The sequence below is a fragment of the Mercenaria mercenaria genome, chromosome 3, assembly GCF_021730395.1.
Source record: "Mercenaria mercenaria strain notata chromosome 3, MADL_Memer_1, whole genome shotgun sequence".
NCBI classification, from domain to species: Eukaryota; Metazoa; Mollusca; class Bivalvia; order Venerida; family Veneridae; genus Mercenaria; species Mercenaria mercenaria.
In genome coordinates, this window is record NC_069363.1 from 3,144,689 (window position 1) to 3,164,615 (window position 19,927).

The window sequence follows — 19,927 nt, forward strand, 5'->3', positions numbered from 1 at the left end:
GAAACTGGCAATTTTTGGTTTGTTTATTTGTTGGTTATTCTTGAACATATTCATGTCTACTTGGTCAGATCCGATGCAATGGGTCATATTTTCAGTAAATAGGAAGTCTCAGCTACAAACTCTGGTTTTCATATAATACTCGTTCGGGCGTTAGTAGTGGAACTTTAAAATCTGGAAGTTTGTTATATTTAATTGACTGATTTCATGATTATGAACGCAGCTCTGTATAAACAATTGATTTTTATACATGGTAAAATTTACACATTGGACGAGGATTATCAGTATCTTAGATAATGTTGTTGTTTATATTTTGACACTTATTAAGACAGGGCATGATTTAACAATAACAAATTTTCTTTTTGTAAAGTGTAAGTTTAAATGCTATTTTCATTTTGTTGCGAGCTGATATCATCAAGGCCACTTGTAACTGGATGCTTAGAATAAAAGATATAGTATATTTAAAAAATATTAGAACCTATCATTTGGGGTTAGCAGTCGTATAAGTTGACTTGAGTTCAATAGACGTTGATCTGATAAGGGTTAAGCAGGTTTTTTATGTTTTTTTTTTGTTCAGTAGTAATCGGATAGTCTACATTTTATTTTATTTTACAAAACAATCTGCTCGTTAACAGTGTCCTTGCAAGACAACATCATTAGAGTAGTGAATTTTTTTAACGAGTTTACATTATGTTCATCTATAATTAGGAACAAGTATTCACTGTCTTATACAGATTTTGTTTTCAAAACTCTTATCATCAGAATGATGCATTACAAACATCGAAACGGAAGAAAATTTAGATGCCTTTCAGATAAACATTTAGACAGTTATATTTAGCTGTACAAATAAATAATGTCAGTTTTATGAAAAAAAAAAAGATTTCTATTTCTTACATCAGAAATATTGGAAAATGTGTTCAATGACAGCATATATTGTTTCGCGATAATTTTATAGTATATTACTTCCAGCCAATGAATTTACACTCGATATTGTAATTATATTATTATTTGTCAATAAATTAACATTCGTTATTGTAATTATGTTATAATTTGTCAATGAATTAACATCTTGTATTGAAACTATGTTTTAACCTTTGCAAAAATAGTTCCGTATACCTCGGGCCTTTGGGTTGTGAAATGAAGCAGTATTTCACACATTTTGTTTTTATATACCTATAAAGAAAAAATGCAATCTTAACAAACAGGCGAAAGCAAAATGAAAGTAGCAACTGACTGAAGATAGTACTTCTGTTAATGATTCCACTTTCGTTCAATACATGTTAGGTCAGGGGTCATCGACATTGATTTCTGTTTTGTGTAAGAAAATTCTGTATAAGTTATGTACGATATATTGTTGCATTATCAGCCTCAAAATATAACTAGTTATATGTTCATTTGTTGCACATAAATTAAAACGTATTATCTTAAAATTTCGTCTATGTAGCAGCGGTCGTTCTGATTGTCCAGCTGCTTAGTTCTACCATTGGTGCTTATTCACGTCCAAGCCTTACTTCGTCTGTAATATAGCTGTCATAATGTAGGCCATTACATCGTTTGTGACCTGTATAAAATTGAGATTTTACAGATTTAGTCGTTAACTGTTCCGTATTTTACATAATTGATGAAGATTTCGTTGCGGTGTATATGTTTTTCAGAGTTCGATTTCTTTTAAAAATAGTCAAGACAGTAATACCTTTTGAAGCACGTTTTTATCAATTTGCAATAAATTAAATATGACGCTTGGTGGACAACGTCTTTCAATTTGAATAGTCAAAGAAAAATTTGCAGGTTACACTATATGAGTGACTTTCTAGAAAACTTCCTGTGCTGCTACATTTTAGGTTAATATGTATACCTACATCTGCTATATTACGGTTCGAAAACAATTTGTCATAGTTTTCTAAAATCCTTTTTCTAACGAAACTTTAATGAGAAAATAGATGTGTACAAGAAGACTGAATAAGTATACGTTTTAACCCAGTTTTATGATATGCTAATAAAATCTGTGTATACTGGCTTGACCAGAAAATACAACATCACTTAACCTTATTTGTAATATATCTCTTAAAACTATTTACATTTGAACAATTTGTTAAATCTGTCTTCGCTATCTTACTTGTTATGTTGAAAAGGCAAGACCCGTATGCTTAACTTGACACTGGTTTTCGAACATTTTATACCACAAAAGTTAGATTTTCCGTTAGACGTTTACTGATATAACTTGGAGAATCAACTTCCATTGTCCGGAAGTAATGTCACATACTCCTGCCTATAAACATACGCGTACGGTATTCCAATTTAACCACGCCGTTTTTATTTCTGATCCAAAAATCACGGAAATAAAAATCAGGTAACTTGGAATCACAATATTGAAACTCTGAACTGCGATGGAGAAAGTATCACAATTTCACTAACGTAGTTTCTTGTATTTCGACTTTCGTGATCGTGATCGTGTTTTTAAGCATTGTAGTGTGGGGAGTAAAATTGATCTAAACTATGATCTAAACGAAAAACCGTGTAATTGATTACTTTAAGGTGCAGATGATATATGAAAAATACATAACACAGCTATACTTTGTCGGGACAAAATGATATCCTAGGACATAGTAATTGCGTGTACTGTAAGGACATCGACAAAAACTGAAATATTAGAAATCCATTTTAAGTAATCACTTTATTAGTATATTCCACTAAATTCATGAAATTAAAGTAACTGCAAACTGCATTTCGTTCCCTTTAGGAAAACTGCACAGCTAAAATCACAGTTATTATAATCAAAACTATTGTTGTTATCACTGCTGCTAATATGAATGTCTTCTTTCTTGAGGAACGCTGCAAATAGACAAAATTATAGCTTTTCGGTATTACAAGATCCTTGAAATAAAACAGATGTAAAGATGTCATTCGAACATAGAACATATATTGAAAAGTCATGTTTAACCAATAAAGAACTTTCTACACGGTTATGATCTGCAATAGGTCAGTATCAATTTTCATACTTATGAAACACGTTAAACTCCTTGGTAATGTTTCTTTCACGATTTTGCAATTAAAGTGAATAAACCAAATTAATATATTATGATTTATGGTAGATGTCTTTTATTTTGACACTACAACCCGTTTCAGGTATGTTCTTATGAATCATATACATGGTAGAACAAATTACTGTCATTTCAACAAGAGCTGTCCGTAAGACAGCGCGCTCCACTATTCGGGGATTTGACAGTAAAATGAATTATGTCTGAATAAGAGACCTCTACTATAAAAGGAAGATACTCCAAGGGGCATAAGTCCATCAAATACACAAATTAGAGTTATTAGGATTGTTACAACAAATGCAGATGACGATGGTAAAGATATATTTTGAGTTTCAAGTCATTATCTTATATAGTACCAAAGTTATGTCCTGAAAACAAAGTTTGTTAAAAAAATTAAGTATAAAATGGGCATTATTTGGTCCAAAATACAAATCAGAGTTATGGGGATTGTTACCACACATGCAGATGATGGTGATAAAGATACATTTTAAGTTTAAAGTCTTTGTCTTATATTGCATTGAAGTAATATCCAGAAAGCGAACATTGCAAGAAAGTTTAAGTACAAAAGGGGCATAATTCTGTCAAAAATACAATTAGAGTTATGTGGTATGTAACCACACATGCGGATGATGATTAAAAACAGATATTTTTAATTTCAAGTCATTATCTTTTAAAGTATCAAAGGTATGTCTATTGATAAAGCTTTCGAAAAAAATTAACTTGTTTAACTCCCTTGTGACCTTGACCTTGGGTATAATGGGCCCAGCCCCTGCATATACTATATTTGTATACTGGACAATGTTTATGAGAACTTACAGTAAGATATAAGCAAAAGTAACAAAGTGATAACAGAAAAACAAAGGTTGCCTAAAAACTTTAACCTTAAAAATAACCTAAGTATAACACTTTGGTGACCTTGACCTTGGATATAATGGGCTCAGTCCCTACATATACATTGTTTGTATAATGGACAATGTTTATGTGAAGTTACAGTATGATATAAGCAATAGTAACAAAGATATGACAGAAAAACAAAGGTTGCCGGAAAACTTTAACCAAGAAGGGTCACGCCGACGCCGACGCCGGGGCGAGTAGTATAGCCCCCCTATTCTCCGAATAGTGGAGCTAAAAATGACCCCTAGACACTTGCTAATGTAAATTACCACATTATTCTCTGCTTTTTCTAGCTCGACTAGCCCTGTTTCTACCTCTAATACAGCTACATCTACGTTGTCTTCTGCTTCAGCTGTAATAATCCAAAATGTTCAAAGATACGTTTTTCTTCAAAAACAGCCATACCAATATTAATGTGTTAAGCGGACAAGAAAAGCCAGAAGAACAGGTGGGGCTTTAACTGGTATTTATTTTTAAAAAGTCATGGGTTGGGGAAGCGTCTTGTATAAGCAAGTGCAGTAAATCCCAATTATCTTTAAACTCCCGTAAATATGCCGTCAACATGTATCTACTACACCACACCATAGGCGTTTAAAAACAAATGTGAACTACCGGGTATTACTTCAACGTTTCCTCATTTTGACGAGAAAGAAACGGTACAGTTTCAAAAATCGTTAAACTCATAAGATTACCTATTATCTCGCCTTGTTCTGCAACCATACCAGCAAGGTCCTTGAATATGTCATTGATATCACATATGTCTTGCTAAAAGAACCAAAATACTTATACTTTTAGATTTTTCAAATGTACAACTCCACCGTAAATTAAAGTCGCAGAGTCAATTGTTTGTATACAACCTACATGAATTGTCATAAAGAAATACTCCATTTATCCAAAGCATCATTTCACATTCATTATACATCATCATAAATGTTATTACTGTTTATAAAAATAACATGCAATTTAACCATACTATAATGACGGGCCTCCATCTGAATGTACATTATATACATAACCACCATATATCCGTCACGCATTACATGTGTTGTACCATGTAAAACTGTTTACCTGTACTGTATATACATTGTAGATCGTTGCTGAAAGTGTATCTGATGTTTGGTATATAGAGATAAAACAGTCCATAAATGACACTTACATAGGCAGAAAAACTTTTAGGTGATCATTTATTATTGTATATACATTTACCTATATTAGGTCCGTGAAGCTGGCAGTAGGTTAGACATTAGACATTCAGATAGACATTCGAAACGAATGCATATCTGATAGAAATTAGCCATTCGGATAGACATTCGAAAAAATCAAAGCGACTGCATATCTGATACTGTAGGCGTACATTTATTAGCGCGGCAAAAATTTAGCGCAGCGCAATTTTTGGTGAAATATCTTATTAATGCGTGGACGTGAATTAGCGCTCTTGCGAGACCGCTAATTTCTAATTTGAGCGCTGTACGAGGTGAGGCTATCGGAGATTTACGGAGATTCACGAAAATATTCGGAAATAAACTTAACCGTCGGCAATTTTTATGTAATGTGTTTCTGCTGTAATTATACGTCATACTGATTATGAAATCAACTTTTTTCACTGTTGGCGGGCTAAAGAAAGTAGGATTTATTTTAAATTATTTACTTAAGTGTTATACCGTAATTCTCTTCTTGTATTTAATTATAATAATCTGCGTGTTATATATTTTGTATAGAATCTACTAGTTATAATTGCTGAAATAAAACGAGATTGTCGCACATTTTAATCATTGAATCTCCTTTGTCCTACATGCATTGTGTCTTAATACAAACGTTCACACCTTTCCGTATACGAGCGAATGCAACAACGGACATGCCCGAAGGTGATGCGGAAATCGATAACAACTTGATCAAATGAGAAAAAACACAAACTACAAGCTTAAATATTTTATTTTGTATGATGATATATTTAAAATAATAATATGAACAATAAACAGGAATATCATACGAACCTTAAAATATTAGCAAGCAGTGTAACTAGTGCAAACTGTCAAGAGTGTTTATTTGCAAAATTTCGAAGAAAACATCATCAAATGAAAATGCTTGGACAAATTAATGCGCGGACATGAATTAGCGCACGTGCGATAGCGCTAAAAGCGCTGTTATTAGTACACCGCTAAAATAAGTAAGCCTACAGTAGACATTAGACATTTGGATAGACTTTCGAAAGATTCAAGTCGAATGCATATCTGATAGACATTAGACATTCGGATAGACATTCGAAAAAATCAAAGCGAATGCATAACTGATAGACATTAGACACTCAGATAGACATTCGAAAAAATCAAAGCGAATGCATATCTGATAGCTATAGACATGAGGCATTTGAATAGACATTCGAAAAAAATCAAGTCGAATGCATATCTGATAGACATTAGACATTTGGATAGAAATTCGAAAGATTCAAGTCGACATTCGGATAGACATTCAAAACAATCAAAGCGAATGCATATCTGATAGACATTAGACATGCGGATAGACATTTGAAAGATTCAAGTCGAATGCATATCTGATAGACATTAGACATTCGGATAGACATTCGAAAAAATCAAAGCGAATGCTGGGTGGTATGCCTGTAGATGTGTTTACAAGATTATTTGACTCGATGGTGTGGTCCGTCATTGGATATGGAGCAGCTGTTTGGGGAACCCAGTCATTTTCCTGCATTGATTCAATACAAAATAGAGCAATGTGTTTGTTTCTTGGTGTATCAAAATTTGCCCCATCAGCAGCAGTTGCTGGCGATATGGGATAGCAACCCACACCAGTGAGACAACTAATTAATGTTTCAAATTACTGGTACAGATTTTGTAATATGTCAATATCACGTATAAACCGTAGAATCTTTGATTATTGTTATAACCAAAATGGCAATAAATGCAAAAATTGGTGTTTTAGAATATGTCAAAAATTTAAACTTATTAGGTGTGAAGAGTTGTGTAATCGCTTTTTGGTTATGTCTAAGAAATCTGTTTTAGATAGAGTCATTGAGTCTTCCATGCAAGAATTTGTTAATAGGTGGAAAACCGACATAAATGCTCAACATGGCCCGAGCAAAAGAGGTAGAAATAAACTACGTACTTATAAATTGTTTAAATCAAAGTATGAAACAGAACAATATTGTAAAGTTATTCTGTCTCGTCCACAAAGAGCCGCTTTTGCAAAATTTAGGATAGGTGTTGCGCCAATACATATTGAAACTGGAAGATATGAAAGACTAGATATTAATGAAAGGCTTTGTCCATTTTGTAGGGAAAATATTGAGGATGAAAAACATGTCATTATGGAATGTCAATTATATAGTGATTTTAGACAAGAATTATTCAGAAAAGCCAGTTCTATAGAAGCAGAATTTAATCATTACTCTGATAATGAAAAGTTTCTATTCTTTTTTACAAATAGAGCTCTTGTTCGTTTTACAGCCAAAACCTGCTTTCTTATTTTAAGGAGAAGAAATGAATTTGTATATAAATAAAATAGTTATTAAATGTACTAACAATATTCATATTTAAGATAAAACATGTGTTTTAGGTTAATGCATAATGTCAGTGTTAATCACTCATATTCCATGCAAAGTAATTTCCATTTCGAGTAATAAGTGTTTCGTTTTGTTTACAATTTTTATCAATGGTATTCACTATATTTTTTAGCTCGACTTATCAAGGGAAAATGGAGCTAGCACACTTGCAGCAGTACTGTCACAACCCTCAATTTTTTTTTTTTTTTTTTTTTTTATAAAGTCAGAAGCATTTAAGGATTAAACTAAAACAGTTATCAATACCAAGATCTACACCAAGGGAAACAATCCCCATGGCTCTGGTTTGGGGTGTGACACATATGCCCCTTTTAATTTAGAATTTTCTTTACTCAAAAGTTTTTTTTTTTTTTTTTTTTTTTTTTTTTTTGATAAATTTGAACATCTCTGTTATTATCAAAGCTTGTGACTTGAACCATAAAATAATTATTTCCTACCAAGTTCTATGCCAGGAGAAATAATCTGCATAATCCTGGTTTCAATTTTGATAGGGTTATGCTCCCTTTTATTTTTTTTTATTTTTTGGTTTAAGTTTGATAAATTTGTTAGACTCATAACTTGAAATGGTCATCTGTTGTCAGTCTACACCAGGAGGGACGATCCCCATAGCTCTGATCTTGGATTTTGACAGGGTTGTGCCCCTTATTTAACTTAGAATGACATTCGAAAAAATCAAAGTGAATGCGTATCTGATAGACATTAGACATTCGGATAGTCATTTGAAAAAATCAAAGCGAATGCATATCTGACAGACATTAAACATTCGGATAAACATTCGAAACAATCAAGTCAAATGCATATCTGATAGACATTAGACATTCGAAAAAATCAAGGCGAATGCATATCTGATAGACTTTAAGACATTCGGGCTGCGCTCTCGTGAAATTATTACGCCCGACGTATAACCGCCCATGGTGTATAATTAGTGATAAAGCACTGCTTTGCTATAAATTATTTCTTAATTACTTACAAATGTATATGGCAGGATGATCGTGCCAAATCGATTGATACATTACTTAAGAAATGAGAATTTTGATTTCATGCATCTAAACTTATCCACTAAATATTATTTCTGTTTCGTTTGAATTCGAATAAAGAACATTTCTTAAACTAAAATCGGAAAATTCATTTCATATGCGTTACCATGGCATCATGGAAATAGTTTGGCCTTTTTTGGATTGAAGCAATTAAGCGTGTTATTTAACCTTTTTTTATGAGATAATAACTTTAGAAAACACATTTGCTTCTATCTCCTTACATATTTCATTATTTTCTTTCATATCTACGTAATGTACTTCAAGTTCAATATAAATGCATATGTTGTTTAACATAACTATAAAACAAAACCTCCCTTGGATAAATATAAAGACACATCAGGAGGCAGAACTTTTTCTAACAAGTTTCAATCTTCATATTTTTCAATGTATGTTCGAGATATTCAAACATATAATGAAATTTTATTTGAAGAAACAAAGTATATAATCTTTATTTCCATCGGGTATACAAAGATTTTAACATATTTACAAGATATACAATACAGTAATAATATTAAATCCATATCACATAAACTAGCCTGCAGAAACGTCGCCGAAATTTGATTCCGATCAGTAAAAGCAGATGTATGTAGTTTATTTAACTAAATTAAAGACATGGAATAAATCAACGTTAACGTTGTTTCGTTGGACACGGAACTATACTGTCGATATGAAAAGATCGTAAATTCTTATAATTATGCTTGTTTCTGTTAAAACGTGCTTACGCAAGAATGATTTAACGTCAGCTTGCGATGGATGACTTCGATGTTTTTGTTGCGACCAAAAAAGAAAAACAAAAAACAAACAAACAAAGAGCGCTACTATATTTTATCTACTGTGTTTTAGATTTAGGGCAAATTAAAATTGAAACGAAATAATGTTTGGCAAAATTGTTTTTTACCTATATTAATACATCCAAAATCGGTTATACCTCGCCATAATAATTAGCACGGGCTACGCACGAGCCCTCGTGAGTTTGCCCAAGTGAAATAATTCCGCGGACGTATAACCTATATTCGTTTTTGAACAACGTTAAAACAAAGTTTTTTTTTCTATACATTATTTCTTTAAAAACATGCGCGTATTATAGGTCAGTAGGGAACGAAAAAATGAAAGGTATGTGCAGCGTTCAGTTTCCCGCCATATATAATTTTAACGTAAATGCTTCTGATTTTATGCAAAATATCCGAGTTGTTGACGAAAGAAAAGATTTTTATCCCATAATGTTATATACAAATTTGTTGTGCAATTATATTAAATACAGTTTACAGTATTTTTAAAGAATTGTATATAAAAGTAAACAAATAACCACTTTCAGTTGTTTGAACTTTATCATTATTATGATATTGGCGGTTACTACCCATTTTAAATGTCTGTAACCTACATTTTCTTGAAGAGTATTGTCAATGCTAAATAAAAATCAAAAGAAAAGTGGGGGTCATGTTTGATGCAAGAAAAATAATTTCAGTCAAACACACAAACTGCAAAATCAGCTAAAAAATGAGACCCAAATTACACTGGTGGTGTATGATCAAAGTTTCCATGAAAAATTTTGTCATGTTATTTCATTATGAAAATGCTACCTACATGTCAAGCAAAGATCTGTCATGTGATTTTAGCAAACAAATTGCAAAGAAAATAAGGAAAATAGCTCTACAGAGCAAAAAAATCTGTGAACTATTTGTATCCGCCATTATGCGACTACCATTTTTTTTTCGCGCCATTTTTATATTTAGTGTCTGTATGCCACTAAAGGGCGTGGTGCTACACTATCCCCATTATACACGGCATATCTAAAACAACCTGGGATATACTCAAGGAAGAGTATGTTTATGCACGCATAAGCAGCTGGATTTTATTCTATGATATTAAACACTGATTTATTAGAGAGGTAGATTTATTCATGATATAATAACAATACGCCAAGGTTGAAGAACGAAAAAAATACCGCTTTTCTAGGGTCTAGCGATTTACGAAAATTGAAGAACTTTCTCATACCGATTTACTTAGCTTTCCAGACAGCTTAAAGCTTAAACGGCTGCAACATAAAGATTGGACAGATGCAGTGTTTATAACGGGAATGATTTTTTTCTGTAAAATCGTGGAATGTATATAGTTACATTAGAGATTGGACAGTGATGTTTTTATACTAAAACGTGCTTATTAGTAATATCTGTTTACTTGCGCACGTAACCACAGACCGGCTTTAATGCTGATTTTTTTCTGAAAATGTATACATTCGTAACCTTATTTTCTCACCAAAACTTTATTTTGACACCAGGTCCAGCTCACAATGAAAATCGAGCACGTAGGGTGTAGAAAAGAGCGTGTGAAATACTAAAAGTCACGGAACTCGAGTATCTTAAAGGTCTGATCGTACAAATAACTTTGTTTGGTACTTCTTAAAGTCATAGTTTAAATGAATGTATTGTTCTTTTTTGCTTGAGACAATTGAAATTCTAAATATGGAGCTTTCATATCACAATTATTAAGTGAGTAGTGGCATTTCGCATAAGCATAAGTTGTCATATAGGGGCCTCTGTGGCCGAGTGGTTAAGGTCTCTGACTTCAAATCACTTGCCCCTCATTGATGTGGGTTCGAGCCTCACTGGAGGTATTGAATTCTTCATGTGAGGAAGCTATCCAGCTGGCTTACGGAAGGTCGGTGGTTCTACCCAGGTGCCCACTCGTGATGAAATAATGCACGGTGGGGCACCTGGGGTCTTCCTCCACCATCAAAGCTGGAAAGTCGCCGTATGACCTTTAATTGTGTCGGTGCGGCATTAAACCCAACAAAAAAAGTTATCATATCAACTTTTGTGCAATGATAAATGCCAATTGATCCATTACACCCTGATGAAGGAAATGAAAGTCGTCACTAGTAGGGGATAAATTTGGTTGTTCTTTCATTTTCTATAATATAATTGACCCCGAAGTAATTTCTTTTCAGTTACTTTCATATTACACTTGTTTGTTATTATTTTTCAATTAGACGAGATGGGAAAAAGAAAAAAAAGAAGAAGAAGGAAAAGAGCAAAAGTCCACACACTAGTAAAGACGCATATGATGATTTAGAGAGAGACAAGGCAGACAACGTAAGTAGTAGAGTCATGCTGATTACAATGGGATGTATCAACGGACCATACTGCCTCTGAAATTGCTGTTATCTGTTTAAACTATGAAGTATAATAGTCAAGCATATCCTTGAACATAATCATTTCAGCAGTATATGTAACGGAAACGGCATGAGTGTTCGCATATTGGTAAAAAGTCTATAATTAAGAAATGCCGAAACAAAAAAAAAAACAAAAAGAAAAACAAACTGAAATTGTTTTATTTGATTAAACGCCTATTTTTTCGTAAAACATATTCAATGTCGTTTACAAACACAAACAAAATTACGTCTAAAATTAAGGTATTAGACTCCTAATAGTTATGTTTGAAAAATGGCATTTGCTAGGTTATTCTTAAAGTTGATCGTGTTTCGCACTGTGTTGCAATTTTCAAACAACTTTTACAGTGCCGTTTTTTATAAACTTTGTATAATTTATGGTATTTCCTTAAGCTCTAGTACAGACAAATTTCAAAGAGATGGCCACTGTCCAAAACGTTTTCAGAGAATTCATTATACCATAAATTTTGATAAACTATTGGTAAACAATTATAAAATACAAAATAAAACTGTCAATATCATTTTTTTCTAGGGTGCCTCGGGATTTAATGAGACAGAATTCTAACTCCAACATTGAAAAATTAAGGTCGAATCCTGCGGGTCTGTTTTGAAGTCTGCTCACATCATTTAAAGATAACATTGAGGCAGAAGTAAAACCTACCTACATTTCTTCCGTAATATGTAATCTAAAGAGTGAAGGCAAAATAGAGATCTTTTACCGCATGTAACTCAGTATTTTTAAAGATGTATAACTCTGCCCCTTTTCTGTTTCAGAGGTAAATCCACTTTCAATAGCAAGAAATCACTTATCAAATGAAGAAATTCCACGTTTGTACTATAAGTCAATAACAAGCCTTAAAAGAAGTGAACAATTACTAGAAAAAAGGAAATTGAGGAAAAAGAATTTTGGATTTGAAAACTCTTCATAAAGGAGGTACTGTATTTCGGGTCTAATACCTTAAGGCATTTTAAAGATGTATGAAATAAATGAGCATAAATGTCATTGTGGATAAACTATTAACAAAAGATTAGGCATCAGATAAGATTGATAAAATATTAGAATATTAAGATACAGTAAGATGTTTTGTTAGTAAATAAGTAGAAGTGATTTATTGTGGCATGTCCATAAGTTATTACAAACAACTGTATTTTGTATTTGTGATACAATTGTTCATATTCGAATGTTTTTTACAAAATAAAAATCATTCGGTTCATGTTACCACAATATCTTAAAAATCACAGTGAGTCACAGTCTCTAAAAGAGTGCAAAGTAATTTCCAAACTAATGAGTTTTCAACTTCTTTTTGAAAACATCTAATGTGTCTGAGTTCCTTATTTCGAGAGGCAATTCATTCCAGAGTTTAGGTCCAACATTACCAAAACTTCTGTCGCTGAACGTTTTGCGCTTGTTGAAAGGAACAACGAAACGTCCAGTAGCGGAATTAGAAGAACGCGAAATCCTTGTCTGTGTTTGTTTTATGAGAAGTTCTGAAAGATATTCCGGAGAATTTCCAATTGAACAATTATACATGTAGGTGAGCATTTTGAATGTGATTTTGGCTTTGATGGGTAGCCAGTGAAGATCATAGAGCGCTTGCTTGGAACTGTTATAAATGGGATATCACCAATGACAGCACAAGAGTTTCGGCAGCCTCTTTGGTAAGATATTTCCGGATACATTTTATTCTGAAGTAGCTGAGCATTGCTGTTCTACACTTTCGTTTTAAATGCTCTTTTAGATTTAAGTTTTCATCCAGGTATGCACCTAGATGTCGAATAAAGCTCACTGATTTCACTTCATCACCTACATTGCATATTTTGTCAGTTGTACACTTAGAGAGTTGTTGCCTACTACCAAACATGATGAACTCGGTTTTGGAAGTATTCATTTTGACCTTATTTTCATTCACCCAGTTGTTGATTGTTATAGCACATTGTTCAAGTTCTTGTATTGTCTGGGATTCGACTGTTTGAGTTGATGGTTTAAAGCGTTTATTAGCAGTGTGGTCATCCGCAAAGCCGTAAACTGAAATCGACGGCGAAATAACATCAAACAGTGTCCCCGTGTACTAAATTGTACATGCTATTGCAAGCCTATGGCGTACATGGAATTGTTGAAATCTGCATTTGTGTCATCGTGGATGTGAAGATTAAAGTCCCCCATGACCATTACATTTAAATTCTGTGATAGTACTTTCTCCATATATTGAAAGAAGTCTGTGACAAACAGGGAACAAGTGGACAAAGATGGAGGTCTGTATATCCCAACTACATGCATAGTAATGTTCTTGAAAAACAACTGCCAAACACCATATTCAAAACTTTGAGAATTTCCAGCTGATAGTTTACAACAAATCTACATGTCAGTGCAATACCACCACCCACCCTATTTTGCCTGGTCGTAATACTCAGTTTATAGCCATTTTAATTGAGATCAGACGTTTCATATTGATGTTGTTTGTCGTCCGAAAACCAAGTCTCTGTAAGAAGGGCAAAATCTATCTTTTCCTTACGTAATAATTGACCAATAAGAATATCTTTGTTTACTGCCGAGCGGCAATTCAGCGTTAAACATGTAAGCTGTTCATTTTGTCAATTCAATTTATTTTCATCTTTCTTAGGATATACAAGGTTGCTAAAGTTTACACCTCTGAAAACCACTGGTTTACCGTAACCACTTTTGCTATTGTTCAAGGTTTGTGCCTTCAGGCGAGCAGCTCTTTTTCCTCTGTACTGGTTCAATATTCTCAAATCTTCTAACCTTAATCACACAAAAGGATTAGGTCTACGTCAAGTAGCAACTGGCAGATGACAATTAGCAACAGACAAGTAGCAGTAAGCATGTTACGCCCGGTACTCCATAATATAGTCTTACACACCTTACAATAACTATCTGACAGGCGATACATATGTTTTTTGTTGTTGTTTTTTTTTCTCAATGAAAAAGTTCCGTTGCTTTTTTATATCCTCATTCCAAAATAGCTTACATGTATTGTTTCTTTTAAACCTTGGCACATATATTGGATGCAAGCGAGCCACGCGCACAGAAACATATCCATATTTAACAAACATAATTTTCATGATTTTTCAGTTTAAAGACATCACAGAATTTCCGGGCAACGGCGATAATTCGGTATTTTCCTTTGTCATTGATGAAGATACATGGGACAAAATCCGACCAAAAGGTAAATTGTATGGAGTAAAGAGGTGTATGCTTTGGAGGAAATTGGTTTAAAGTGTTTTCTGACAACATGAGAAAACATTTCCCGGGCTGTGTCCTCACATTTAAATGCTATAACGTCAAAATTCCGAGTAGCAGAAAGGCACGAGGCGACTTTCTCACGGCAAGAACGGTATGCAACGGTGAAATTTGCCACTGTTTGTTCAAATTTCAGATGCCAACTGAAAATGATAGAAAAGTATTTTGCAAAGTGGATTGGATCACATACCACCACGAAAATGAAATAAATAGAAGACACATCTCCGGAAAAACAAGACAGTTTATGGCGGAGGCGACTAGACAAATAGGTGTTGCAAGAATGTTTAATGAAAATCTTTTAAATGCCGACGCAACGGAATTGAATTTCGGAAATTATACGTCGGTACCAACACCAACTGGTTTAAGAAATATGGTATCTGAAACAGTTAAGAAAGAATACTTGTATAGTAATATCATCTATGAACTTCAAACTCTTTAAAAACGCAAACGATGCCATGGGATCACCCTTTGTGAGGGAAATTGGAGTTGACCCATTTACTGTGATAATGTTTTCAGACGAACAATTAGAAATGGCAAACAAATTATCTTCTTCTAAAGCTTTAGATATATATCTTGATTCGACAGGTGGCATTTCAAATATATTGAAAGACAAAAAAGACCTTATCTATACTCAGCAGCTATAAAACTTTCTGAATCTGGATTACCAGTATCAGTTGCTGACATGCTATCCACACAACATACAATTCCTAGAATTTCGCATTGTTTGAAATATTGTTAAAAGAAATCTCTTAAGAACTGGACAAGATTTCAAATTACGAAAAATGGAAACAGATTTTAATTACCCGTTAATACAGTTCAGTCTTCAAGTGTTTAATGGAACGGATGTTAAAACTTGCAATATTGTTTCAACTCTGAGTAAAAGTAATAAAACCATACCAGCTTGCATCGTCCATCATCTTTGTGCCAGTCGCATGATTAAAGACTTCATTATAATGTTGAAATAAAAAATCCACAAGAAAATTAACTTTTCTGTAAGAACATTCATTTCGCAATGTTTCACTGCGATACAAAATGCTGCATCATTAGAACAAGCCACGGACATATTTAGACATATCTGTCATATTTTCTCATCACAATCAAAAACAGACCAGGTAGAAATGTCAGTACACTGTATGGAAAATATGATCCTAAAAAAGGCATACCAGTTAGGGACATTGAGGTTGACGAGGAGAGAGATTGTAAGCAGATGGAAGATAGTGAACTTACAGAGGGAGACAATATTAAAACAGGCAAAACCATAAGAGTATGTGCTCCGTTCACTACACTCTTCCATAAAATTGGTGATGACTGCATGATTACAAATAACGACCAGGAGCCTTTTACAAATATTTACTACATGCCAGAGGTTGTAGAAATTCTATTGAAATCTTTTTTACCATTACTCCAGCTGTGGTCCGGATTTATACTGGCTAACATAGATTACAAGAGATAGTTCATCAGTTGTACAAAATTGGTTTAAATATCTTAAAGTAAATATTTCGAAAACAGTATCAGACCGCCGTCCTTCAAGACTTGTTTTGAATTTTAAATCAGTTTTTCAAGCCAGACTCCGTTTAGAACTCTATCCTGGAGCGAAAGAGAAAAAAAAACCGAAAAGGAAGAAAGCTTCCAGAGTTTCCGGAAGAGGAAATATGGAAGAAAAAAGCTTCCAAACGAAAGGGCAATATTTACCACAAAACGCCCGCAAAAAAAAGTCAAAAGAAGAACAAGAAAACATCCATGGGTTACTCAAAGTTATGAAATGGGGTGGTGGCACATTAACAAACACCTGCACTATTGATAATGCATTTATCAATTTTAAATTTATGCTTCAAACAAAAAAAAAACGGCTTCAAAGAACATTTAAAGAGCGATTCAAGAACGGGTTTTCAAGTATTAGTTTCCGTAATGGAGTTAATGGGCGAAGAACTGTTCAATGAAGCCAAAGGAAACATGGGCATATTCCATTCAAAAGGATGGTAATCTATACGGAGATGAATATGACCAATTCGTGGCACCAATAGAGACAGGGAATGGTACTCAATGACGGTATCCTACTGTACAAATTGGGCCTGTTCTCAGCGAAGGGAAGAATCAAGAAATATCCAGGGAGTCAATATTGGGTTTGTATATGTATCATGGTTATCTATTTACGTGGTCTGTCTGTTGTTTTTTAACAAACTTTTTCGTATGAAAACCCTGGTTGTAATATTGCTGTATGTCGTTGGGCGGCGGGTGACTGGGCGTCTACAATTTGTTTCCGTTGGAAAACTTTAATATGGATAGAGTATTTGAACTAAAATTGACCTATAGCTTTCATATATATGACCACCTCGCATGTGATTGCATTTTGGTGCGATCGTGCCAAAGTACAAAATTATCAATGGACACTCAAAAATAAATTATTACACCTACAAATTAAACATCTCAATTTTTATTTGAAAATGTCCTTACTAAGTTACCTTTCACCCTGCTGTATATCCAATAACATAAGTAACCATAATACATTTTCTTACATTCCTCATAACGTTTATTATGAGTACTTTCAAGATAAAAGCTATTAATTCACACGTAGCTTGTCTTCATAACGTCGATGATGTCATCCTATGGCAACAATACTTTGTAGTTTTCGTACATAATTTATTAAACAAATAATCAGGGCCTTAAGATGGTATATGGTCTAATTAACCACGGTTTACCCTTACGGAAATACATGCATTATAGTTTACCGCGAACACTTGATGCGATCATGCTGTGAATATCAGGGGAACATGCCGCGAATACTTTTGATACATTTGATATAATGTTCGCGGGATGTTCGTTTGGTGTTCACTTTTCACATGCAAATTAGTTTTGCCACGAACATGTTGAGGCGAACTTCCCTCAAACAAGTAGCTGTGAGCTTCCCGCGATCATCCCGCGAACTAGTTGCTGCGAACATGCCGTGAACTAGCTGAAAGCCATGACTACTAAGCAAAATCTGGCCAGAAATTGTGCACAGAAAAAGTGCAAAACAAGTAAATTAATAGGAATATGGGATATATAATTGAATAAACTTGAGCACTGAGACTGTAACAGATTCAAATTGTCAGTGTCTGAGCTTTTTCGTATCCTTTTGGTGCATTTTGAACTTTAATGAAATATACTTGAACTTTTACCGTTAATTAATTTTTTGTTTTGTATTTATTCAATAACAACTAGTGTCTCAGTGCATTCATTTCGTTCAAACGCTTTTCTTCACACTGCTTATAAGTTATACTACAAATCTGTCATAGTTTTACACGTTAATTATCAAACTTATGAAGTTAGAAATTGTCATAATTAGTTCTATATTTATTTTTAGATAATCTGTTTCAGCTCTGCGAAATTTTAAGCATTTATTTCATTTTCAAAATTACTCATGTCTATTCAGATATATGAGTATAGATATTAAACATAAATTTTCTGACTTACCACAAATAAGAATAATATATTATTCCCATCATCCTTAAAGAATGCACCATTCACTTATAAATGAAAAAGATCTGTAATGCATACAGATTTCCCTCTAAACATGTCCAAAATATGTGGCTGTAATAAACTTATCAGACTCATACTGTGACCTTACAGATAATGTCACAAATTAATTGATCTACAGTTACCTGTTCTAATCAAAGTCCTTCATTAACAGTTTACCAAAAGGTTATAATCTTCTAAGTTCTTCTCGCGAACATGTCACGATCATTGGTCTTCCTGCGAATATTCCGCGAACTAGTATCAAACAATCGCGGCATGTTCGCAGGTAGCAGCGAATATCCCGCGAATACTTCCTGCAAATAGGTATGTTCGCGGCATATTCTCGGCATGTTACAGCTTTTTGACCATTTTGTAAGGGTAGAGTTTAGATGCGTAGGAATCCGAGTGGTAGTATACGAAAACATCTGCATCAAGAAAATAACAGTATTTTTCGCGAGAAATTGAATAAACTTTCTTGAATTTAGAAGAACGTTGTCATGAAGACATTATCTGGCTATCGAGACTATATATCACAATAGACCCAGTACAGCATAAATATAACTTGAATCTGTCAGGATAATTTGCACGTTTTACATATTGATAATGTAACACATAAGCACAGACAGTGCTTGACTCCCTTTTCATGCTATCATTGCTATAATTATTGTTGAATTGCTGTTAATAATAGGATTTTGGTCATTTGTGGCTGATTTGGATTCATTATGTTGATAGCTGGATCCCTGCATCACACAATATGTCATATGCAATAGTTAAAGGGAACCAGATATTTGTTAGAGCTAGTACTCGTTGTAAAATACTATGAACCTTATATAAATTTGGACCAATCAGAACACGTTCTATAAATAGCACCAATCAAAACGCACGTCTGCTAAGGTATAGATAGGTAGATGGATGACAGAGAGATCATTCTGTATCTAGCGATCGAAGAAGACACTTCGACGATTCAACTAATAATTTATCCCAGTACCTTGATGAAGAAGTTATTGCAACTACACTGTCAGGGCGGATAAATTATTAAAAAGAAAACGTTTGAAGTTCATAGACTAAAGAAGAGTTGCAGAATTTCAACAAGGTTTCGAGCTATAGGGCCAGCGCATAGCAGTTTTACCTTAAGGGTAGTTGAGTGCTATAGACGATAGCATATATAGGCTGAGCATCGGAAAGCTGAGACAGAGACCCAGAGTTTGGTAATCTACTGAGATAGTAGGAGAGTTCCAGCTTATAGACAGTTCAACATTATTGGCGAAGTACAGCCAAGGCATCAGGGTTATACCTATATGGTAGTTGAATGCTATAAGTGATAGCATATAGGCGCTGAGCATCCAGGAGTCAGGGCAGTCTTAGAGAGTTGCAGCTTTAATTAAAAGAACATAAGCTGAGCATCTATACGATAGGACTTGTACGTTGTTGTTCAAAGACATTGTCTGAAGGGAACTTCGA

At 33.8% G+C, this 19,927-nt stretch overlaps 1 protein-coding gene across 1 annotated transcript in view; it reads right to left on the minus strand.

Moving 5' to 3' along the window:
• Window positions 1-2,652: 2,652 nt before the first annotated feature.
• LOC123525574 (syntaxin-12-like) overlaps window positions 2,653-19,927 on the minus strand; it is a 28,757-nt gene continuing 11,482 nt past the window's right edge. The window contains exons 8-10 of the mRNA XM_045304719.2: window positions 4,622-4,694; window positions 4,199-4,281; window positions 2,653-2,829 (exon numbers count right to left, since the gene is read on the minus strand). Coding sequence (XP_045160654.2) covers window positions 2,734-2,829; window positions 4,199-4,281; window positions 4,622-4,694 — 252 coding nt within the window. The 3' untranslated portion in view covers window positions 2,653-2,733. The remainder of the gene's footprint in view (window positions 2,830-4,198; window positions 4,282-4,621; window positions 4,695-19,927) is intronic.